The 24,304-nt window shown below is 51.7% G+C and overlaps 1 protein-coding gene across 3 annotated transcripts in view; it reads left to right on the top strand.

Moving 5' to 3' along the window:
- Window positions 1-356: 356 nt before the first annotated feature.
- CLASRP (CLK4 associating serine/arginine rich protein) overlaps window positions 357-24,304 on the top strand; it is a 43,934-nt gene continuing 19,986 nt past the window's right edge. For 2 of the 3 annotated variants that reach the window (XR_003998081.1, XM_030544701.1), the window contains exons 1-12: window positions 357-391; window positions 8,819-8,894; window positions 9,373-9,449; window positions 11,176-11,289; window positions 12,868-12,965; window positions 17,381-17,482; window positions 19,099-19,178; window positions 19,775-19,859; window positions 20,644-20,789; window positions 21,605-21,701; window positions 22,667-22,745; window positions 23,139-23,212. Coding sequence is in view for 2 of the 3 variants with exons in the window: in XM_030544701.1 (XP_030400561.1) it covers window positions 11,191-11,289; window positions 12,868-12,965; window positions 17,381-17,482; window positions 19,099-19,178; window positions 19,775-19,859; window positions 20,644-20,789; window positions 21,605-21,701; window positions 22,667-22,745; window positions 23,139-23,212 (860 nt within the window). In the remaining variant the exon portion in view is untranslated. The remainder of the gene's footprint in view (window positions 392-8,818; window positions 8,895-9,372; window positions 9,450-11,175; window positions 11,290-12,867; window positions 12,966-17,380; window positions 17,483-19,098; window positions 19,179-19,774; window positions 19,860-20,643; window positions 20,790-21,604; window positions 21,702-22,666; window positions 22,746-23,138; window positions 23,213-24,304) is intronic. The other variant, XM_030544700.1, reaches the window with a different exon arrangement.

Below are 24,304 nucleotides of genomic sequence, written 5' to 3' on the forward strand. Positions count from 1 at the left end.
TCACTGCACCAAAGGGCCGTGCCAAGGTCACCAGGGACCTTCTGGCCAGGGCTAAGCCATCCCCTGACCCAGCTTCACCCCCCCACACCGGGAGTTGTGCTTTGCCTCCCTCCGCACCGGCCCCTCCCTTCGCCCAGTCCCAGGCGCCCGCCCGTTCCCGCCACACGGCATCGGCGCCAGACCCCCAGAGCTACTGCGCCGCCGCCGCCGCCCAGCAGGGGTCAGTCACCTCAACCCCGCCAGCTGAGCCCAGCACGGCCCCACCCCGCGGGGCGGGGCCCAGCGGGGCAAGAGCAGCCATTGGCTGAGGAGATTTGTTCACGTGATCGGCAGCAGCGACACTCTCACTCCCCCGTTTCCGGTTCCGGGTCAATGACCGCGGCCCTCGGAGGTGAGTGGTTGGTGGCGCCGCTGGTAGGAAGCTTCCGTGCGGGGCAGGTGGGGGCCGGGGGGGGGGGGTGATGGGAGCTGGGCACGTGCCCCCCCATCTCCCCCGGGCAGGGCGGGGCGGGGGGGTGATGGGAGCTGGGCACGTTCCCCCCCCATCTCCCCCGGGCGGGGCGGGGGGTGATGGGAGTTGGGCACGTTTCCCCCCCATCTCCCCCGGGCAGGGCGGGGCGGGGCGGGGGGGTGATGGGAACTGGGCACGTGCCCCCCCATCACCCCCGGGCGGGGCGGGGGCGGGGGGTGTGATGGGAACTGGGCACGTGCCCCCCATCACCCCCGGGCAGGGCGGGGGCGGGAGGTGTGATGGGAGCTGGGCACGTTCCCCCCCATCTCCCCCGGGCGGGGGGTGTGTGATGGGAGCTGGGCACGTTTCCCCCCCCATTTCCCCCAGGGAGGGGCGGGTGTGGGCCAGGGGGGTGATGGGAGCTGGGCACGTTCCCCCCCCCCATCTCCCCCGGGCGGGGCGGGGGGTGTGATGGGAGCTGGGCACGTCCCCCCCCCCCCCATCTCCCCCGGGCGGGGCGGGGGGTGTGATGGGAGCTGGGCATGTTCCCCCCCCATCTCCCTCAGGTGGGGCGGGGCGGGGGGGTGTGATGGGAGCTGGGCACGTTTCCCCCCATCTCCCCCCGGGCGGGGTGGGTGTGGGCTGGGGGGGTTGATGGGAGCTGGGCACGTTCCCCCCCCATTTCCCTCAGGGAGGGGCGGGTGTGGGCCGGGGGGGGTGATGGGAGCTGGGCACGTTCCCCCCTATTTCCCCCAGGGAGGGGCGGATGTGGGCTGGGGGGGTTGATGGGAGCTGGGCACGTTCCTCTCTATCTCCCCCAGGCAGGGGGGGTGACGGTAGCTGGGTATGTTGCCCCCTCCCCCGGGTGGGGACCGAGGTGTGTGTGACAGTAGCTGTGCACATTCATATCTCCACCGGCCCCATGCGGGGGTGGGGGCCAGGGTTGATGGTAGTTGAGCAGGCTCTGGGGGTAATGGTACCTGGATATGTGTCCCCCTCACCCTCCCGGTGTCAGGCGAGTAGAGGATGGGGCTATCAGTAGCTGGGTATAATGATATAAATTGGGTTCTCAACCTTTTTCTGAGACTGTGTTTGCTCTCCCCCCGCTATAAAAACTCCACTGCTCACCTGTGTCACATCTGCTTTTCTGCATATAAAAACCAGGCTGGCATCAGGAGGTAGCAAGAAGGACAGTTCCCCAGGGTCCCAAACCAATTGCTAAGGCTTTGGCTTCAGCTTTCTGGGCCCCAGTGAGTATAATGCTCGCACTGCTTGGTGGACCCACTGAAACCTGCTCCCGCTCCCCCAGGGAGCCTCAGATGCCCTGATTGAGAACTGATGATATAAATAAAAGAATAAAGTAAGCTGAGTGAGTTCAGGCCACTGTGTGATGTGAATGGGGAGAAGGCTGAAAGTAATCTAGGTATGAGGTGGGATTTGATAGTAGCCTTCAACTACCTGAGGGGGTGTTCCAAAGAGGATGAAGCTCAGCTGTTCTTAGTGGTGGCAGATGACAGAACAAGAAGTAATGATCTCAAATTGCAGTGAGGGAGGTGTGGGCTGGATATTAGGAAAAACTATTTCACTGGGAAGGTGGTGAAGCACTGGAATGGGTTACCTAGGGAGGTGGTGGAATCTCCATCCTTAGAGGTTTTTAAGGCTCATCTTGACAAAGCCCTTGCTGGGATGATTTATCAGGGAGTTGGACTAGATGACCTCCTAAGGTCTCTTCCAACCCTAATCTTCTATGATCCTAAAATGTAAATGAATGTTTTGCTTCAGTTTTCAGTAAGGATTGTATCCTGGAAGATGTGCAGGAATGTGCCTGGGAGACTGTCCTGGAAAGCAGTTACCCCTGAAAAAAATGTGGGTGTTGTGGGAGCTAATCAGCTGACCTCACAGTGTGATATTATGGCCAAAAGAGCTATTGCATGCCAGGACTATATAGACAGAGGATTCTCAAGTAGGAGGAGGGAAGTTCTTTTACCCTATGTTTGGTGCTGATGTGACCATTGCTCTAATTCTGTGTCCAGGTCTGGTGCCCACAACTGAAGGATGTTGATAAATCAGCGAGGGGTCAGAGAAGTGCCACGAGAACAATTGAAGGATTAGAAAATATGCCTTATAGTGATAGGCTCAGGGAGCACAATTGATTTAGCATAACAAGGGGAAGGTTAAGGGGTGACTTGATCACAGTCTACAAGTGCTTACATGGGGAATGAATATTTAATACTGGGCTCTTCAGTCTAGCAGACAAAGCTATAACATCCAGGGGCTGGAAGTTGAAGCTAGATACATTGAGACTAGAAATAAGGCTTACATTTTTTAGTGAGATTAATTAGCCAGTGGAACAATTTATCAACGGTTGTGGATCTCCGTCACTGACAGTTATTAAATCAAGAGTGGCTGTTTTTCTAAAAGATCTGCTCTGGGAATTATTTTGGGGAAGTTCTCTGGCTTTTATTATATAGGATGTCAGATTGGATGGTCACAGTGGTCCTTTCTGTTGTTGGAATTTATGAATTAATAAAGATATTGAATAACATTGGTCCCAAGACCAATCTTTGAGGAACTCAACTAATAACCTTTCAGTTCATCTTTCAGCACAAGCTATTGTCTTCTCCCCTTAAGTCAGTTCCTTATCTGCCTTACAGTGCTTATCCTGATCTTCCCTAATTTAACTAATAATTTCCCATGTGGTATTGTATCATATGCTTTACCGAAGCCCAGGTATATTAAATCTACTGAACTTCTCTTATCTGAAAAATTGCTTATTCTCTCAGTGAAGGATATCTGATTAGTCTGGTGTGATCTACCTTTGGAAACCCGTATTGCATTACATCCCCATCCCCATTTACTTCTAGGAATTTAATTATTATTTACTTCACAATTCAAAGCCTTGCATTTTACTGAGGTCAGACTAACAGGTCTGCAATTGCCGAAGTGATTTTTTTTCCCCTTTCTCAAACATAGGCCCAATGTTAGCTGTTCCTTGGTGATATGGTTCAATGCCTACGTATGTATATTTATTAAAAATTCTTGCTACCAGATTAACTAGCTCATATGCCAGTTCTTACAGTATTCTGGGAGGGAAACTATCCAGTCTCACTGATTTGAGAGTATTAAGTTCTTTAAGTTCTTGTTCCACCTCAGATGTGATAATTAGCATTTCTAGACACTCATTTCCATCAGCTGTGCTGCTTTCGTGCACATGTTCCATGTTCTCCTCGTCACTGAAAACCCAGGCCAGTATACATTTAGTTTTTGGGCCGCACCTAGATTCTTTAGTCTTCTTCCCATCTGCACTGCATAGTGGCCCACCTCCTCCTTTCCTTATTTTCTTTTAATTTATATAACTAAGAAAGCGCTACTTATTTAGTTTAATGTCTTTGGCAGGAGCTAATTCAGCTTGACTTTCAGTAAGCCTCCCTTTATTCCTATGTTTTCTTACCTCCATGATGTAACTTTCTTTGCTTTATTAACCCCTTTTTCCATTCCCTAAAAGTTCTCCGCTTACTCCTAGTAACCTTTTTAAGGTGACTATTTATCCTGCTGGCTCTGGAGTCTTTCCCTTTCAAATTTTTTTCCCTTGTGATGCAAATTTCAGATAGTTTTCGATTAGGTGATTTGAAAAAATTCCAGGGCTCCTTCACATTTAAGTCCTTGAACTCCTCGGTTCTGTTGACTTTAACGAATTCCCTTAATTGCTCAAAAGTCTGCCCTTTTGAAATAAAAAATCATAGCTGATGACCTGGTTTTGATGACCTTTCCATTTAGTTTTAACTCAGTCAATTCGTGGTCACTTGTTTTACGTTATTTCTTACAACCAGCTCTTCTGTGATGTCCTCATTACTTACCAAAAACATGTCTAAAATTGCATCACCTCTTGTTGGTTCAGAGATGATTTGATGAAGAAAAACTGCTGTCATCACATCCAGCAATAAGTGGGCCTAGCTAGTAGCTTTTATTCTGTAATCTACAGTACAACCTTAGAGATATGAACACCAGAGTTACGAACTTACCGGACACCCTGTGGAACCGGAAGTAATCAGGCAACAGTGGAGACAAAGAGCAAAAAAACAAACACATACTGTTCTGCCTTGGGGTTTAGCCCTGGGGCTCAGGGCTTCAGCTGGTTGGGGCTGTGGAGTGGGGTGGCTCAGGGCTTCTGCCTCATAAGAACACTGAGGTGCACAGCTGTAGAGGGAGGAGCACTGGGACTCGGGGCTTCAGCCCAACAGGAAGCGGCGGGGCTTGGGGCTTTAGCTACAAGATGAGTGCTAGTTTCATCCCCAGTGTTCCCCCTGTAGCTAATGCCCCAAGCCCTGGCATCCCCCATGCTGAAACCAGGAGCAGAGCCACAGGGCTGAAGCCCCCAGCCCTAGTGCTCCCCCCAGGTCTAAGGCCCCGAGCCCTGGTGCTCCCCCAGGGCAGAAGCCCAGAGCCATGATCTTCTCCCCCCCCCCGCCGCCTGGAGCACTGACTCCATGCCCACCGTGGCTGAAGTCTGTAACATCTTGTTCAGAGTTATGGAACATTTCAGAGAGAGACCAAGGACAGGGTATGCATGTTAATCAAGGAGGCAGGAAAAATAATAACAAAAAATGTGGAAATGGCAGAAGTGCTAAATAACTTTTTTGTTCGTTATTGCCAAAATGTTTAGTAGTAATTGGACATCTAACTTAATGAATGCCAGTGAAAATGAGGTAAGATCAGAGGCTAAAATAGGGAAAGACCCAGCTAAAAATTGCTTAGACAAGTTAGATGTCTTCAAGTCACCAGGGCCTAATGAAATGCATCTAGAATACTCAAGGAGCTGACTGAGGAGATATCTGAGCCTTTGGTGATTATCTTTGAAAAGTCATGAAAGACTGGAGAGATTCCAGAGGAGTGGAAGAGGGCAAATATAGTGCTAAACTAATAAAAGGGGACCAAGGACAACCGATGGAATTGCAGACCAGTCAACTTAACTTCAGTAAGATAATGGATAGTGGAGCAAATAATTGATTTGAAGACACCTAGAAGCTAGTAAGGTGATAAGTTAACAGCATGGATTTGTAAAGAAAAAAATTGTGTCAAGCCAACCTGAAAGCTTTCTTTGAGAGGGTAACACGCCTTGTGCATGGGGTGAGGAGAGCGGTAGCTGTGGTACATCTTGACTTTAGTAAGGCTTTTGATACTGTCTCGCATGACCTTCTCATAAACAAACTAGGGAATTACAACCTAGATGAAGCTACTGTAAGGTGGTTGCACAGCTGGTTGGAAAACCATTCCCAGAGAGTAATTATCGGTGGTTCACAGTCAAGCTGGAAGGGCATAATGAGTGGGGACCCGCAGGGATCACTTCTGGGTCCAGTTCTGTTCAGTATCTTCATCAGTGATTTAGATAATGGCATAGAGAATACACTTATAAAGTTTGCGGACGATACCAAGGCTGGGAGGGGCTGCAAGTGCTTTGGAGGATAGGAATAAAATTTTAAATGATCTGGACAAACTAAAGAAATGGTTTGAAGTAAATAGGGTAGAATTCAGTAAGGACAAATGCAAAGTACTCCACCTAGGAAGGAACAATCAGTTGCACACAGACAAAATGGGAAATGACTGCTTAGGAAAGAGTACTGCGGAGAGGAATCTGGGGGTCATAGTGGACCATAAGCTAAATATGAGTGAACAGTATAACACTGTTGCAAAACAAGAAAATGTTATTCTAGGATGTATTAGTAGGATTGTTGTAAGCAAGACACGAAAAGTAATTCTTTTGCTCTACTCTGCGCGGATTAGGCCTCAGCTGGAGTACTATGTCTAGTTCTGGGTGGAACATTTCGGGAAAGATGTGGACAAATGGAGAAAGCCAGAGAACAGCAACAAAAATTATTAAAGTTCTAGAAAACATGACCTATGAGGGAACAATGGAAAAATTGGGTTTGTTTAGTCTGGAGAAGAGAAGACTGAGAGGGGACATAACAGTTTTCAAGTACATAAAAGGTTGTTACAAAGTTGAGGGAGAAAAATTGTTCTCATTAACCTCTGAGGATAGGAGAAGAAGCAATGGGTTTAAATTGCAGCAAGGGCAGCTTAGGTTTAACATTAGTAGAGCCCTACGCAGATACGAAATTTATATCTGGAAGCGACTCTCACGTTCCTGGACAGGAGTCCCTCCATGCAGTGGTGCGTGTTTCCTGACCAGGAGCACTTGCGCACACACAGCGTGAGCTGAGACAGCTGCCGGTGAGCCTGATGCCCACCCGGTGGGCGGGGCTAGGGGCAGTACAGCCACAATGGAGGAGCTGCCTGGACTGGCCACTAGCTCCTGCGAGCGGCAGCCCAACCTGCTGCTGCTGCCACCGCTGCAGTTCCTGGTCGAGCCCTGCAGCTCCACAGATATAACATTTGTATCCACGCAGGGCTCTAGACCGTGTTTCTCAGATGTTGCCACTGTGGCCGCAGGCTTTTCTTGCAGCCACAGCATCCTGTGGTGGGGGTAGGGTGGCCACAAGGAGGGGTTGGGCCCCTACCCCCAGCCTGAGGCACAGATGCTGGATGAGCAGACAACCGGTGTGAGTTCTTCACCTTTCTGGGGGTGGTGGGGCTCAGGTTTCCAGCTTCAGCACTGGTGTGGCTGGCGGCAGGTTCTGGCTGTGCGGCAGTGGGCTCCAGCCCTGGGCTCTGAGTGTGGGGCTTCGGGCTCTAGGTTTTGGCTGCCAGGGCTGAGTAAGTCTGCTGTGAAAAGTGATATTTGTATGTTTGTTAATGTCACTTTTCACTGTCTCCCAGCTAGCTAACAAGTCTGCTGCTGTGAAAAGTGATATTAACAAACATACAAAGCAGACTTAGGAGGTAGCAAGTCTTAAAAAACCAAACACATGACCTCAAAGGCAAAGGAAACAACCAAAAGAAGAAAAGACAAGATTGTGCAGAGCACCCTATTTGGGTTTCTACTCTAAAGAATAGAGACAAGTGTGTGGTGTTTTGAATCTGCCAAAAAAAACCCCAACAATCCTACATAAATAAATTACAATGATTTGGACATGGACACGTGCATATTTATTTGTTTTTTCCCTAAAGTTAAGTATTTTAGGAAAAATCGTCAAAGCGGCCACCAGCAAGAGTTGGTGGCCGCACTCTGAGGCCACCAAAAAATGTGTTTTGAGAACCCCTGCAAGACATTGGGAAAAACTTCCTGTCACTGTGGTTAAGCACTGGAATAAATTGCCGAGGGAGGTTGTGGAATCTCCATCATTGGGGATTTTTAAGAGCAGGTTAGACAAACACCTGTCAGGGATGGTCTGTATCAGTGGTTCCCAATCTATTTACCATTGTGGGCCACATGCAGCCCATAATGTGTTATGTGAGCCACATCCAATGCTACCTGTATGGCCCTAAGGATGTCACATGGGCTGCAGCTATGTGCTTATTGGGCCGCAAGGGGCCAGCGGGCTGCAGGTTGAGAACCACTGGTCTAGGTAATACTTAATCCTCCCTTTCAGTCCTACGGTTCTATGAAATTTGAGTGTGATTGTATGACTGGGTTGCTTTTAATAGGGTAGGGGACAAGGCTCAGCAGCCCTGGTGCTCTCTTCTGATTTGTGTGTCACGTTCCTAAAAGCTCGTGCATCAGGGCTTCGGCCAGCTGCCTGCTGGGGTCAGGAAGGGATTTTGTTTTCTTCAAAGTATTCTGGGCTTTTTTTTTGGTCTGCTACCTCTGATTCCTCAGGCATGGCTCTAGGTGGAGAGGGGATATTGGGTGAGGATGGCAATGAGCACTGTCTCAAGTGCTTGGCTGGCTGGTTCTTGCTTACAGGCTCGGGGTCTCCCTGGTTGCCATATGTGACGTGCAGGAAAAATTTTCTCCCAGGTCAGAGTGGCAGGAACCTTGGGTTTTTTTCATCTTCCTCTGCAGCATGTGGTGCTTGTCGCTTGCCAGGATTATCTGGGTGTATCTCACATAATCATTTCCCTGCCATTGTGGGGGCCCCTCAGTCCCTCCTGTTCTCTGCCTGTGGCATGTAATAGTCTCGTCTCCTGTGGGCTGCAATGCTTAGGTTTCATTTCGGTTGTTGGGTTTTGTGGTGTTGGTGGCCTGTGACACAGGAGGTCTGACTAGATCATCTGGTGGTCCCTTCTGATCTTAAGCTCTATGGGTGCTGCTGCCCCTCCCACCAGTTTGGTGGGGGATGCAGGGTGCTGATGTCGGCACCGTCTCCCTGGTGTGGGGCGGGGCATAGGAGGTTGCCAGTGTGGGAGGGAATGGGGGGGTGCTGGTGTCTGGGCACTGCCCCCTAGTGTAGGATGAGATGGGTGCTGCTGCTGTCTAGGTAAAAGCTACTCAGCTTTAACTTTTGCCTATCCTGTGCCCTTTCCATGCAGGAGCTTGTCAACTTCTTCAAAGAGAAGCAAGATGTGATGTAGCCGCCGCCGCTCTTGGATTGGGAATATTCCTTCAGTAGGTCCATTAACAGTGAGGAAAGCCTTCTGCCCTTAACCTCAGGCTGGAGATGGCAAACTTGGAGCTGACAGAGCCGGGCTCTTGGGGGCGGGGGTCCCTAGTAAGCTTGGAGTAGAAGTAGCAGCAAAGTCTGCTGAGCCAAAGGAGCTCCTGGCTAGCCTAACTCTCCTCATGTCTTGGCTGTGATACTGAATATGAATGTGTGGGTCAGGGCCCGTAGTAGAGACCTTTTCCCTGCAGAGTGGGAAGAACTCCTAGGCCAGGGTGGGGGCAGCCCAGCTCCTGTTTTGTGCTGGGGTCAGTGAGGTGATTCGAGTGAACCTGTGCTGAGGGCAGAGCTGCTCCTGCACACAGTGTGTCCCCTTGAGGGAGGGACCCCCATTCCCCCACGTGGACCCCTGGCCTTTGCTCTGTTTGTTGTAGCCCTGTGGTGTTCCTGCCCAGGTCACTGACCTGGAGTGTTCTCTTTGTTCAGGCTCCTCTTCCCTTGGCTCATGGGCTGTGCTGACTGAGCACGCGGCTGCTGTTCCCAAGTCTCCACGCTGTTGTTCTGTGAGTATCGCCCTCCTCCAGCTTGTGACCTCTCTGAGGTGTCTCTTGAGATTAGCCTCCTTCGGCGGGGCACTCAGAGTATCTCTGTGGAAGGGCTGGGTAACTGTTCTGGGGGGGAATTTGTGGGAGGTGTGAAGTAGACTGGAAGGGAGCTAATGGGGCTTTTCAGTCCTTTGACGCCAGCCAAGGGCTCTTGAGGCTTGTCCTGATGTGAGCACAGCCCATGTCTGCAGGGTATCTTTGGGATGCTCGTGATGCAAGCACCAGTCTGGCTTGGCCATCCTTCCTTTGAAGGCTGAGAGCCAGTGGCAGCCCTGGGATCAATTCCTGCCCCATCACAGACATCCTGTGTGATTCTGGGCAAGTCACTTCATCTCTCTGGGCCTCAATTCCCCTCTGTGCAGTGGGGGTAATAGTCCTGCCCTGCCTCACTGGGGCATGTGGATAAGTACACGAAAGACTGAAATGCTTAGATGCCATGGTGATTTGGGGTGGGGGGGGCGCGCGGGGGAGGGTGGCAGAGAGGTACCCTGACCGCGTAGGTGTTCCTGCTGCCCTGCTCACTCCCTCTTGTGGTGTATTTCCTTTGAATTAGCTGTCCCTGTGCTAAGATGTTTTTCTCCTTTCATTTCCCGCCTGTCTCTCTAATCTCTATGCATTGTCTTGCACCAGTAACCTCACTACTGTAATATCCTTCCAGCCTAACTGGCCAGCCTCAAAGCCAAGAGGCTGTTTTTCACCTGCTCAGGCACAGACCAAATAGACCCCTTGCTGTAGTAATTGCCAGATGCTGGGACTGGAGGACAGGGGATGGATCGCTCCATAATTCTGTTCTGTTCATTCCCTCTGAAACGCTGGCACTGGCCACTCTCGGAAGACAGGATATTGGGCTAGATGGACCATTGGTCTGACCCAGTCTGGTTATTCTTATGTTCAGCCCACTTCTCTAGGATGCTCCGACTCTCCTATTCATGGCCCTTGCCTGATGCTCTCCTCTGTACTCTTCTGCCTAAGACTTTGTGTTCCTGGAGTCTCTCAGGGCAGGTGCAGTGTAGGAGATTTTAACAGCCTCTCATTCCTGGTCCTGGAACGAGGAGAGCAACATGATGCTCTTCTGCCCTAGAATACTTAGCCTGGTCTACGCTCCAAACTTACATTGGTATAACTGTGCATCTGACAAAGTGGGTATTCACCCACGAAAGCTCATGCTCCAATATGTCTGTTAGTCTATAAGGTGCCACAGGACTCTTTGCTGTGTTGCTCTGGAGTATGGAAAATCCACACCCCTGAGTGACGCAGTTATACTGACCAACCTTCTGGTGTAGACAGCACTATATCGATGGCAGGGCTTCTCCTGTCAACGTAGCTACTGCCTCTTGTAGTATTTTCACTAAGTGCTTCAGCAGCACAGCTGCACCAGTGTAGGTGTAGACAAGCCCTTAATGTCTTGAACCCTGTGACTGGCTCCCTGGGGCTGAGGCTTGGGGGAGTATTTGATTGCAGCCATTGGCGATGGCTGTGGCATCCACTGCAGTGTTCTGCAACCATGTTTGTTCCTGGCTTAACACATAACGCCCAGTCACTGTGCTTGCTGGTGTCTGTGCGCAGAGTGGAGTCTGCGTGTCTATCCTCAGCTGTGTGCACACATCCTAGAGGGCCCCCCAGTCTCTGGGAGTGCTGAGAGGTGGTTGGTTTTACTCAGTTCTGTATTCCCTCCCTTTGACAGCTTTCAGAGAGCAGGATGTGGCACGAAGCCCGGAAACATGAGCGCAAGCTCCGTGGGATGATGGTCGATTATAAGAAACGAGCTGAGCGGCGGAGAGAATACTATGAAAAAATAGTGAGTGTCCCTGCACAGTCCTGGCCCCGCCCCTGCCGTCCCGATCTGTGGCCCTTGCTTTTGGGTTGGGTAGCGCTCCCATTGCTTTCTCTTCGCATGTCTGGCTTTATGCAGCTTTATATATTGCTGCTCAGTTGCAAAGCATGCACAGGAAGTGTCCAAGGTGTGTGTCTGCTACTGCTGGGACCTTCGGCCCTTCCTCATTTCTGTGACTTCACTCTTGCATTAAGTTTTTGCCTTTAACGGTGGTTAGGCCAGGACAGGTAGTGCCAACTCTGTTTGTCTCAGGCTAGAGGCACCTCTGTACTGTGGGGTTTTGCTGTAGATCAGGTGACTACAAACCAAATTATAGTGTCTCGCAGGGAAAAATTAAACAGTTGAGTCTCTGAAAGTATCGGCTTTCCCTGTGCAGAGTGTGGGCCTGCGCTCTGAGCTCCGGCAATATTCATTGTGCCTCCCTCCAAAGCCGAGGAAGGAGAAATGGAATGAGGCCTTGTGGCAGCCACTCCTATTGCTTTGGAAGCTCAGTCCTCCCCTGACAGCTGCAGTCCCCCTTTTCCTAAGTGAATTGATACATGTTGAATCCCATACCAACATCTGACTTCCTGAGCAATGGCTGCTTCAGGATGCAGAACTGTCCCAGAGGTGCTGTGACCGCAGAGCAACATGCCTGCTGTTCCAAGGAGAGAGATGCAGAGTTGTGATGCTGACTTGGGGGCTGTGTGGTTGTCATGGTTTATTGGCCTGCTGTGCTCTTGTGAGGTATTACGTAGACTTGAATTCTTGCAGGCTCAGTTTCCTTTCTGGAAGAACAGCAGGATTACAGGAAACATGCCACATGCAGGAGTGCCTGATCTGCGGCATGACTCTTTGGCCTGCTTCCCTGGGGTGTGTCCCTCTCTAAAATGCAGTCCTGCTCTGAGCCATGGTTAACACCATATCAAGTCTGCTCAGTTTACATGTAAAGTGGCTTTTTTCCTAGCTGCCAGCATCACAGAATTCATCTGGGATCTGTGAGCAAACCCTGATTCTTTTGTTGCACAGCAACACCAGTAACAAAGGTTCTGCAGGCCAAGCTGGGTCTGCTGTACTGCGTGTGCAGTCCCGTAGCCTTTCCTGAATGTGCTTAAGTGCAGCTGCCTGCCACGTAGGAAGCAAACTGGGTGACACATACGAAGGAATTAAATCCAGCTCCTTCCGTCTCAGCTGTGCTGGCTCTGCAGGGCTAAGAGCAGTGAGAATTGTTGTCACTAATGGCATCATGCTTGCCCATGATAAGCACATGAAGCAGATTCGAGTAAGCAGGGACTGCTTCTGTTTTTGCTGTTCGGTGTAGCTTGGCATTTTAACTACTGCTGCCTGAGATCCCCAGGAAGTGTTTAACACCCCCTTTCACATGGTACTGTCAGACTCTCTGCTCTGGAGGGATTTTACTTGTAGCTTTAATGAATCCTCAGACATCTTACAATGGCTTTGGACTCAGCCATTCAGTGTCTGCATAACTTGGTGCCTTGCTCAAACTGACCAGATTCCGTAAAATGCCTGCTTTATACATCTCGGTGTTTGTGCTTCTTCCAGAAAAAGGACCCAGCTCAGTTCCTCCAAGTGCATGGCCGGGCGTGTAAGGTCCACTTGGATTCTGCCGTTGCTCTTGCAGCTGAAAGTCCTGTCAACATGTGAGTAGCTTGAGAGGGCCCTGCCTGCTAGCTCTGCACTGACAGGCTGGGAGCATAGTGAAGCAGATGGGGATTGTGGCTGGAAGGCCCTCGAAGGGGCACCATCAACTTGTTCTCCCTTCGGTGCGGCTGTTGTATTACTAGTGGGATCCCCTAAGGTGACCGAGTGAAGGAGAAGAGGGGGAAGGTCTGGAGTGTTCCTGTTTGTCTGCTTTTGTGGGTGGTCCGTGATGCTGGGTCCCTTCTGTGGTCAGTTCCTTCCCCTCATGTTCACACAACACTTAGAAATCTCTTTAAAAAGTGGGAAGAAGTGGCTGTAAATCCCCCAGAATTGGTGGGAGGCTTGAGGCCCGTTGCACCTGAAGCTCCTTTTCTGTCTGCACTTCAGGCTGACTGTCCCTTGAGCATGCTGCCTGCCAGCACAACTACGCAAAGATCAGTGTTGGCTTGCCAGGAGCATGCCATCTTGTGAGTACAGTTCTGCACCCTAGGGAGTGACACACACACACACACACACACACACACACACACACACACACACACACACACACACACACACACACACACACACACACACACACACACACACACACACACACACACACACACACACACACACACACACACACACACACACACACACACACACACCCCTCCCTCCCTCCCTCCCTCCCTCCCTCCCTCCCTCCTCAGGGCATATGATCAGCAACTCAGCACAGGGATCTTGGGTCCAATCCCCAGGAGCAGTGGAGCCTGTGGAAATGGCTCCCTGTAATATGTCAAGGTACATGAGTAGGGCCCTGCCAAATTCACAGCTGTGAAAAACACATCACGGACTGTAACATTTGATCTCCACTGTGAAATCTGGTCTTTTGTGTACTTTTACCCTATATTATACAGGGGAGACCGGCATTTCTCAAAGTGGGGGTCCTGAACCAAAATGTGGATTGGGGAGTGAGGGGGTTTGAAAGGTTATTCGAAGGGAGTGGCAATAACGACCCTTACTTCTGCACTTCCTTCAGAGCTGAGTGGAAAGAAACAGCGGCTGCTGGCCAGGCGCCCAGCTCTGAAGGCAGCACCACCAGCAGCGGCACAGAAGTAAGGGTGGCAGTGGGCGGCTGCTGGCTGAGGGCCCAGCTCTGAAGGCAGCACCACCAGCAGCGGCACAGAAGTAAGGGTGGCAGTGGGCGGCTGCTGGCTGAGGGCCCAGCTCTGAAGGCAGCAGCTAAGAAGTAAGGGTAGCAATACCATGCCATACCATTCTCACTTCTGCGCTGCTTCTGGGCTCCTGGCCAGCAGCTGCCACTTTCTGGCTGACCAGTTCTGAAGGCAGTGCCGCCAGCCGCTGCAGCACAGAAGTAAGGTTGGCAATACCACAACCCCCCTACAATAACCTTGCAATGCCCCCAGTACCCTCTTTTGGGTCAGGACCCCTACAGTTACAGCATCGTGAAATTTCAGATTTAAATATTTATGATTTTTAAAATTCCGTGACCATGAAATTGACCAAAATGGATCATGAATTTGGTAGGACCCTGGCAAAGCAAGGCCTTAGCCAGACCTCTCTGTGGAGCTGGGGTCCTGCTTCAGGTTTGTGTTGGGGATGGGAGACCACAGGGAACTGTTCTCTCTGGCACAGGCTGACTATGGGACAGTGGTTTGAGGGGAGACTGTCCAGGCTCAGACCCTCCCTCTTCAGGGCTCCTTCTGACTCTTTATCCTCCCTGAGGCCAGGTGGCCTCTTTTCAAACTGAAGCAAGTTCAAAGATGTTGCCCATTCCCACTGCTCCCCAGGAGTGGGGCAAGTGCTGGATAGAGGCACCTCTGAAACCATGCTCTGCCTGGCGTTTACCTTTAGAACAGTGGTCCCCAACCTTTTCGTCTGGTGGGTGCCAGACGAAGGACCACTGCGGCTGTGGAGCATCCGCCGAATTTCGGCGGCAACGCTTCTTGATGACGCTGCTTGCCATCGACAAGCGTCGTCATCGAGAGGCGTCCCCGCCGAAATGCCTCTGAAATTCTGCCGCGTTTCAGCAGGTGCTCTCCCGGGGGCCAGGACCTGGGCGCTCACGGGCACCGCGTTGGGGGCCACTGCTTTAGAAGAAGCAGGAACATCCAGTCAGCTCTTCCCCACGCTTGTGGGGCACTCGTTGATGGGTGGGCAGTCAGCTGGACTGGCTGCATTCTTTGCTCTTCATTGGAGGGCTGGGCATGTCAGATCTTTCTGTCAGCTGCCAAGTCTGAGTGAAATACCCGGGAACAAGGAGTTCTAAGGTGTTTGGCTCCTCCTCCCTCCCCTCCTGAGTGCTCAGTTTTCACGAGTGTTTTCCAGCAGATTGAGTACGCTGTGTGGACAATTCCTAATGTAGTTATTGAGCAGAGACCCCTCCCCTGCACCTTATTTTAAAGGACCCCACAGGCCCCAGGATTTTCCTTTGGCAGCACCTCTGAGGAGATACCCGTTACACGTAACAAGTTCACTTGTCGTCCTCCCCACTGGGGGGTAAGTAAAGTACAAAAGTCCAAGTGCACCAGTGTTTTTATGCTGGACCATTTCCCCTTCTGAGGTGAAGAACAAGACTCTCAAAGGGAGGGCGCTAAGGCTCAGGGTAACAGGTGGCCGCTGAATTAAGGGGGGAGAGATAGCTCAGTGGTTTGAGCATTGGCCTGCTAAACCTGGGGTTGTGAGTTCAATCCTTGAGGGGGCCACTTAGGGATCTGGGGCAAAAATCAGTACTTGGTCCTGCTAGTGAAGGCAGGGGGTTGGACTTGAAGACCTTTCAAGGTCCCTTCCAGTTATTATTAAATTAATTTAGGTGGAATAAATGGGTCAAAGAATCAAAGGTGGTCACGTGACCTGGTCAGAATGTTAAACAAGGTTCAGGGTTTGGTATGCGGAGACCTCAGCCTGCTCAGTGCCATGGCAAACATACAGTTAAAAATCCCTGTAGCCTTTTATTACAGATAAGAACAAGTAGAAACAATTGAAGCATTTGAAATGTAAAGTATTGAGGCTTTTATTGCAACAGCATCTCTTGTTTTCTTTCCCTTTAGCTGGAGACCATTTTTAGAAGGGGAAAAAACCCTTGTGGGATAGTCTGTTAGATGAAATCAAATATAAATCTTTTTTGGGGAAAAGAGAAAAGACGGGCTGGAGCTGTTGTTGTTAAGGTTTAATCCTGTTTCCTAGAAGACAAGACAAATACTGTTAGAAAAACACAGGCACACCGCATCATCCTATCAGCCCCTTTAAGACCTGGCAAACTTGTACCAGCATCAGGCTATGTAGGGCCTTTCCTTTAGTTGCCTGTCTGATCACAGGCTTACAGCGGTGTTTGCAAAATACACCTCTACCCTGATATAACGCGACCCAGTATAACAACAAATTCGGATATAACGTGGTAAAGCAGTGCGGCGGGGGGGCTGCGCACTCCAGCGGATCAAAGCAGATTCGATAGAACGTGGTTTCACCTATAATGCAGTAAGATTTTTTGACTCCTGAGGACAGCGTTATATCGGTGTAGAGGTGTATACAGTCTTCGCCTACTAAGCCAGATCCTTATTAAACAGAAGGCACAGAGAGAGGGATAGGACAGAGAAGGACAAGGGTGCACAAGGAGGTGCGGGATAACAATCTCATATCCCTGATAGTGTTTTGGGATTTAGCTGGTGGAGGTGGTACTGTCATCCGAGTCCCTCTCTCTGGTCTGGTCTGGGATTAGAATTCTCTTGGGATTAGAATGCCCAAGGCTCAGCGGTGGTATGGTGGATACCAGTGTTTCAGGAGGTGGTGGGGGTAGCAGCCATCGCTCCTCGATTTAGTCACCCAGCATTGTTCTTGTTGGTTTTTTTTCCCACCCAAAGTCATTCCTTTTGAGGACCCCAAGACGGAGTGATGGAAGGAATAGTACACCCCTTCGTTATCTTGTTCATCAGTTTGGCTTTGTTGTTGGCACACCAGTGTGGGGTTATTGATTTCTGGTCCCACACGTTTTTGTTTACCTGACATGATGTCCATCTCACATACTTGAGTTCTATCAGGAGGCCTTTCTATTTAGACTCATTTTGTTTTCTCTGTCTCACTTTGGCACCACTGACAGTTATTGTTCTAGATTATTGTGACATTTGATGAAGTTTTAGCCACTTTCCCACAATTAGGCTTATCCTTGGGGTAGGCCGACTAGACACCGATTGTCACTGCGAACTGGCTCTGGCTAAGAGTGTGTCCCATTGTGTACCATGCAGCAGAGCCAGTGCACAGACGTCACAGGACTGAACTGCATTGGATCTAGACTGACTTCCTCAGCACGTCTGGCTTTCTCTTCATAGCAGTTTGTCTTGCCGGCAGGTCTGTCATTTGTACCCAGTTGAGGTGCCAAATGACCTTGGTTTGTCTGTTGCTCTCTTGCCTGCAGGATGCCCTGGCAAGGGGATACGAACAACATGATTGACCGGTTTGATGTGCGAGCTCACCTGGACTACATTCCCATGTACACCCCACCACTGCTCAACCCAATGTAAGCCATTTCCATGGAGTACTGCTTGGGAGCTCTTCTCCGGAAGCCCCCAACCTCTTCCTTTCTAGCAGGGCATAGAATGCTGGGTGATCAGTGCAGGCCAGTGGGATTTGGGAGCATTCTGTGTTGTTGCTGTTGGTATCCTTTAGGGCATAGGGTTGGTAAATGTAACCTGACCCCTGACTTTTCAGACTGTCCAACACCGATGGTGATGGGGAGCTGCAGTGGGTTCTCCAAGGGTGGATCTGCTTCACATGGCTCTTGAAGGACCATGTGGCACTGGGTTTCCATGTTTCTGATCGGTTCTGGGTTAAGTGTGCTTAGCTTCCAAGTAAAACGACTGTCTCCTCCATCCTCCCTCCATCTACCTGCTCTGTAGACCTGAGTCCTACCGAGGTCTCTTTTCACATGTCATTGCTATAATGTTCCCTCAAAGAAATAAGGGGACCAGGGCAGCTCCCTGGGCTTGCCCAGGTATGACTGGTGGGAACAAAGCAAGCAGGACTGCTGTGGTTGAAGAAAGGATCGGATTCAGCTCCCTTAGCTCTGTTGGCTCTGCCGCACTAAGGAAAGCCAAAATTCATTGATGGCGGGAGGCCCTAAAGCCAGCTGAGACTGGTTCACACATGGAGCAGAGCTAAGTAGAAAGCTCCATTTACAGAGTCCATTTTGGAACAGAACTTCACTAAATGGGGTTTTTCCCTTGAACAACTGATCTCTGGTACTTGCAGCTCTGACCCTGGCATTAAAGGGAGCTGGGATCTACCTTAGTTTAAAAATTTGATAAGAATTGCCAAGGCAGATGACTCTGGAATCTGCCAGATGAAAGGAGCAGGCTCCGTCCCTGCACAACTCTGCCCATGTGGCTCCCTGCTTCCCATCCTGGTGTAGAGAGAGCTGCATTGGGTGGACTGGGCTGGAGGTGGTTTATTTGGCAAATGGCCAGTAGACTTCTAGATGGGTTCCCTTCCTGCCCATCCCTCCATCTGCCACTCCTCCCATCCGGATTTCAGACTTTGCAAAGTCTGTAACAAGGCCTGCAGAAACAGCTTCAATAGCTAAATTTCACTAGCCAGCTCTCCCCTCTCAGAGCTTGTCGTTACTGAACTTAATGTTTCTAAGCCAAGTCAGCTGTAAGTGAGGACGACCCTGCATGTCTCCCAAGCACCCCAGATTTCCCAGAACTCCAGGCATGTTGTCACCCGTGAAACTTTAGGCCAACTGGGTTTCAGGGGAGGTAGAGTTGCACCAAGTTTGTAAAGGAGAGCTGGCTTCTGCCTTGCCTATGGAAACTCCCGTGTAATCGTGCAACCTCCTGCTGAACTCTGTTAATAGCCCAGGGAAGTCATTGATGCACGGGGACAGCCACCAAGGGGTTAATGTTGCACTGTTTGAAAAATGGAGTTAGCAGAATGCTGCCGCAATTGCTGTAGGGTCCAATTTCCATAAATGCTTTGCTGAGATGTGACGTGGGAGCCTGAATCTCACAGGAAGTGACTTGTGGAAATGGACCATGGGCTGCTAAGTCACTGAGATGCTTCTGAGCCAGTCACCTTTTAGTTCTGTCCCGTCTGCCCAGTCGTCTCCTGGTGCCAGTGTGTGTTCTTCCTTCTCAGCTCTCCTGAGCAGGAGTCGGACGAGAGGAAATGTAACTACGAGCGCTACAGGGGTCTGGTGCAGAACGACTTCGCTGGCAGTAAGTGTCTGTTGGAGACCACTGTCCACTGGGGCACGGAGACATCCCTGGGGGTGATGCTGTGAAGAGAAGCTGGCTCTGGTGAGAGGTATCAGCTGGCAACAGCAGGGCATGGTTCCTGACACCGCTCTGTGAACTTCTGCTCTGCTGTGCTCTCCCAGGAGCCCCCCTGGAAGGGAGGGAGGGACCCTCCTTCATGGCCCATTCGGCTCTTGGGTTCTCTGCCAAGAATAACACTGAGGGGGCAGTTAGTGCACATTTGGTAACTTGCACATCACCCAGCCCTTCACCTTGGAGTCCACAAGCAGTCATCAGCTGGTAACAGCTTTTAGCCGCTCCTGGGCCAGGCTGCATTCCAACCAATGGCTTCTAGGATTCAGGATCAGCAATCCATCCCCGTTCCCCTATGCTCTCCCGGCTCTCGAGGCAGGGATCCTGCTCTGCCCGTGTGGTTTGATGATGCATACAGGAGAGGCTCCCTCTTACCTGTATCACCTCTAATGAGCCCCGACGCTCAGCTATAATCAAGGCCTGTTGGCTTGGGTGTTTGCCCTCAAGCTGGCATGTAACTCTCTTGTCTGTCTGTCTGTCTGAAGTCTCGGAGGAGCAGTGTCTCTATCAGATCTATATTGATGAGCTCTATGGGGGACTCCAGAAGCCCAATGAGGATGAGAAAAAGAAGTGAGTATGGGGGCTCGGTGCTGGTCCCCAGTGGCGTGCGTGCTGAGCTGCCCCTCTAGGCATGCTTTGGAGGAGACAGAAGTGAATGTATTTGTGCCCCAAGTTGGATCAGAATGAACAGCCACTGCCCTCTGAGCCCCATCTCCCCGGGCCTGTGGGGAATCAGTCCTTCCTTCCTGTCCTGCCTCGAAATTAGGCTTTCCAGAGAGTGTGGGAGAGGCTGATACGTGATGCTGCAGAGGAAGTCCTCCCCTCCTCTTCCTGAATAATAAAGCTGCTGGACGGGAGTAGCACCGGGGACAATTCCTTCCGGGCCCTGCGGTGCTCAGCTTGTCCTGAAGCCGGAGACTGGGTTATTTCTGCCTCGGTGCCAGTAGTCCGACTAGTCAGACTGCATGTGTAGCACCACCAACGTGGTGGCTGCTGGCCAAAGCCCTGCGGGAGGGCCCTGCCCAGCGTTTGGGAGAGCTGGAATGTGAAAAAAGGCAGCCCTTTTCCCCTGGGCCTCCTCGCCTGGTGCCTTAGCATGGCTTCAGGGGAGGGCAAGGTGATTCACTTAGGTGTCTGGGGCCAGGGGAGGCCTTCGGTGCCCAGGGGTCTTTCTGTAGTGGTTCTCCGTTAACTACGCTTTGGGTTTTCAAATGTAACCGGGGCAACAGGGGGGTCAACAGAGCAGCCCACTGAGAGCAGAGGAGGCTGGTGCTGCAAGACTCCAGGGACCTCGGGTGGGTGCCCCGGGCCCTTGCCCTGGCAGCACACGTTCACAGACAGTGTTTGTGCCCAGGCTCGCAGAGAAGAAGGCCTCGATTGGCTACACATATGAGGACAGCACCGTAGCTGAGCTTGAGAACTCCTTGGAGAAGCGGGGAGACGAGGAGGACTCTGAGGAGGACAGCAACACGGATGAGGACGAAGTCATTCCGGATATCGGTGTGTCTCGCTTGCCCAGGCAGTCCTGCCTCGGGATATCGCCTGTCCAGGCTGTGCTTGGGCAGCCCCATTGCCCCACCCCACATGCACAGACCGACTTTCCCAGGCTTGTGCTTACAAATTCATCCTTCTGGTGCCAACTCCCCAGTGTGTTGGGCACATGCCTGTTTTACGTGGTGCCTGGGTGTATCTCTAGGGGAGGGGTGTAGGGGAGCAGTGTGTTGCAGTGCAGTTGTTCTGGGGAGTCCTGGCTAACATGGGGAACCCCAGCTAACCCTTCCCAGTCGCCTCCTCCCTTTGTGCATCGGTGGTGTTTGCAGGAGCCTAGGGTGGTGGCTGGGGTTGTGTGCTCCCCCCTCCCCCCAGCAGACCTTCTCTGCTGCTGCTTTGGGGATTGTAAATAGCTCCTGGGGAATAGGAATCTGGTGGCTGACCTCAAAGCCCCGGGTTGGGCGGGAGCTGCTGTCCCTGCTTCCCCAGCTGAGCTCAGGTAGAGCTGCTGCCATGTGTTCCAATGGGGAGGGTGAGAGGGGCTGCTCCCCAGCTCCACCCCCTCAATCCTGTGAGCAGTAGGTGGAGGACCATGCTAGGGAGGGGGCATGTTCACTGAGCACAGCACCAGAAATGGGCCTCCTGAGAGGCCCAAGAAAGTCCTGTGGCCCCCAGTTTCAAACCTCAGCTGCACTGTGGTACAGCAGATACTCCAGCAACACCCCAGGTGGCCCTGGGGCAGCTGGAGAGCAGCCCAGCTCTGCTGTCTGCCCCGAGTGCTGGCGAGGTCTGCAGGCACTCTGACGCCAGTACTCTGCTTGCAGATGTGGAAGTTGATGTGGATGAGTTAAATCAGGAGCAGGTGGCTGACCTGAATAAACAGGCGACCACGTACGGGATGGCTGAGGGGGACTTCGTCAGGTAAGGCCCACATGTGAGTCAGGGCTCAGAGCCAAGCTCCAGGCGCACCACCTCATCTCAGAGAGCTTCAGATGCTCTGGGGGGTTGGATTTCCGTAGTCACGAGCCACATAGGGGAGCTGTGGCTACTGCGGGCTGTAGCGGGCAGATGTCCCCACTGTGGGTTGGTGTGGGGGCTCCCCTGGCAGCAGGTCCTTGGCAGCCCTGGCTTATGTGAAGCTGCTGCTGCCCCTCTGCCCACATGCACTAGGAAGGTTGCTTTGGGGCAGATGTGTGCAGCTGTCTGGATGCTGTAGATATTGGCCAGAGGCTGGTGCAGCCTCAGGGCAGCCTCGTGTGTTTGGCTTGGCTGGCTGCCTGCTGCATCAGCTACGATACGTGTGAAGGGCCAGCCCTCGGTGGGGAGGAGCATCCAGCTCTGGCATCAGCACTGCTCCCATCGAGGGGCAAAACATCAGACCCAGGTGGCAGGAGAGCCAGGGAGATGTGCAGGATTAAACGCAGCTCCTCTCTTCACTGTTGCACCTGGGGCAGCAGTGGCTGCTTAGTTAATTTTAGTGTAAGACCCTTTGGATGGCACCTGTCCTGCTTTCCAGGGGCAGCCCAGACGCTGCTGCTGCTGCTGCATGGGCTGCTCCAACGTGGAGCTTCCTCCTGTGTGCCAGTGGCACCCTGGTACCGATGGCACTGTTCAGCTGTAGGCCCAGCTTAGCCCTTGACTCTTCCATTGAAGGCCCAAGCGCTCTGGTAGCAGCCTCTGTGCTAGAAGCAGATGCTGGGGCTGCGTCAGGGTGGGGGCAGAGCAGAGGCTCTTGTTTGCCATCACTTGTTGTGGCAGTGAAGTCCCTTTGTCACAGCGCACCCATGCCCCCGCGCTGTGTACCTCCATCCAGGGGCTGGGCAGGGCAGGCTCTGCGAGCGCTGGAAACAGCCACACTTAGCCAGCTCTCTTTCCTTTTCCGGAAGGATGCTGCGGAAGGACAAAGAGGAGGCAGAAGCCATTAAACACGCCAAAGCCCTTGAGGAGGAGAAAGCCATGTACTCGGTAAGGCGCAGCCCTGGGGAGGGCTGTCCCAGCCAGGCCTCTTCCCGGCCCTGCTCTGATCTGTCTGTATTTCCCAAGCCTGGCAAAGCTCCTTTCTCCATGGGTCAGCAGTGCCCTCTGGAGACCTCTTATGCTTTCCAAGTAGGCCCTGCTTCCCGAGGGTTAGCAGTGGGACGCAGAGGAGGTTTTAAAAGACCTGGCCATGTTAGCTAGGGCTCCCCACAGCTGGCCTGCACCGTGGCTGGGGCAGCTCAGCCCAGAGGAGCTGGATGGGGCAGACTCTCGTTTCCCACCTCCTAGTACTGGGATAGAGCAATGGAAGTGCTGAGCCTTGGGCTGGGAGTTCCTGGCAGGCTTTCCTCCACCACTCAGTGCTGGGCCTTTCTCATCTAGGGCCGTCGCTCTCGCAGACAGAGGAGGGAGTTTAGAGAGAAGCGCTTAAAAGGAAGAAAAATCAGCCCTCCCAGGTAAGGCAGTGACAACATAACGACCCCCTGCAGCAAACTAGTCAGCCAGAGGAGGCTGGTGAGCAACGGTGCTGGGGCGGGGCCTCTGGCACTGGCTGTCCTGGGCAAAAGGGCTCTTGTCTCCCGTGTCTGGCCCCTGCTGCACTGTCAGGGCAGCTCCCCCGACCCTGAACACTCCTGCTGGAATCGTGGTTATTTCAAACAACCGGCTCTGAAAAGGCTCCGTCCACATGGATTCTGCTAGTGCAAGCTTGCCAAGGGGCCAGGAGGTGTGATGCTTTCTTTGGCCAGGGGTCTGTGTGTAAGGTAGGGACTCTCTTGCTCTCTCACGAATTTATAAGTCAGTGATCTGGTAAATTCCCTAGCTCTGTCCCTTAAGGCCTCGGGGCGGCTGGCTTAGCTCCAGATGTTCCATGTGCTCTCCTTGTCTGGACTCTTCTCCTCTGAACCCCTTTAGGAGGGAGGCTGGTGTCACCGTTCCTTTGTGGGTCACAACTGAGAATACCAAACAGAGGACAAACTGCTGAGAAATAGGGCAGACACCCCTCAAAACTGGTGGTTATTCTCCTATAAGATATATCAAACCAGCAACAAAAGGAAACTTCTATTTCACCATTTTCACCACACTGACTAACAAGAAGTCAGAAAAGCAGTCTCCTTAGCCATTCCAGTCCTTGTATCACCATCAAAAACACTGGACTTAATGAGTGGTTATTCAAAACCAATTTCATCAAACAAAGGGTTCTTTACCCAATAATCATGCTGTTGCCAATCCTTTAATACCTAAAATCTAAAGGTTTATTTATAAACAGGAATGTGAGAATTAAAATTGGTTAAAGGAATCAAGTACATACAGTAATTGCAAAGTTCCTGAATCAGGCTTGTAGCGATGATGGAATAAAGTGCTGGCTTAAGTCAAGTCTCTGGCTGCTTCCAAATCATTGGAAGGTCCTCGAACCCTTGATTAGAATGCTCCCATTAGTATGAGTTCATAGTCCATGGGTCTGAGCAGGCTAGAGGCAAAATGGAGATGTTTCTAGGGCCTTTCATAGCTTCTGCCAAGTGAAGGGAAACCCATTGTTCTCATTGTGG

This window comes from Gopherus evgoodei, unplaced genomic scaffold, assembly GCF_007399415.2.
Source record: "Gopherus evgoodei ecotype Sinaloan lineage unplaced genomic scaffold, rGopEvg1_v1.p scaffold_34_arrow_ctg1, whole genome shotgun sequence".
Taxonomy (NCBI): domain Eukaryota; kingdom Metazoa; phylum Chordata; order Testudines; family Testudinidae; genus Gopherus; species Gopherus evgoodei.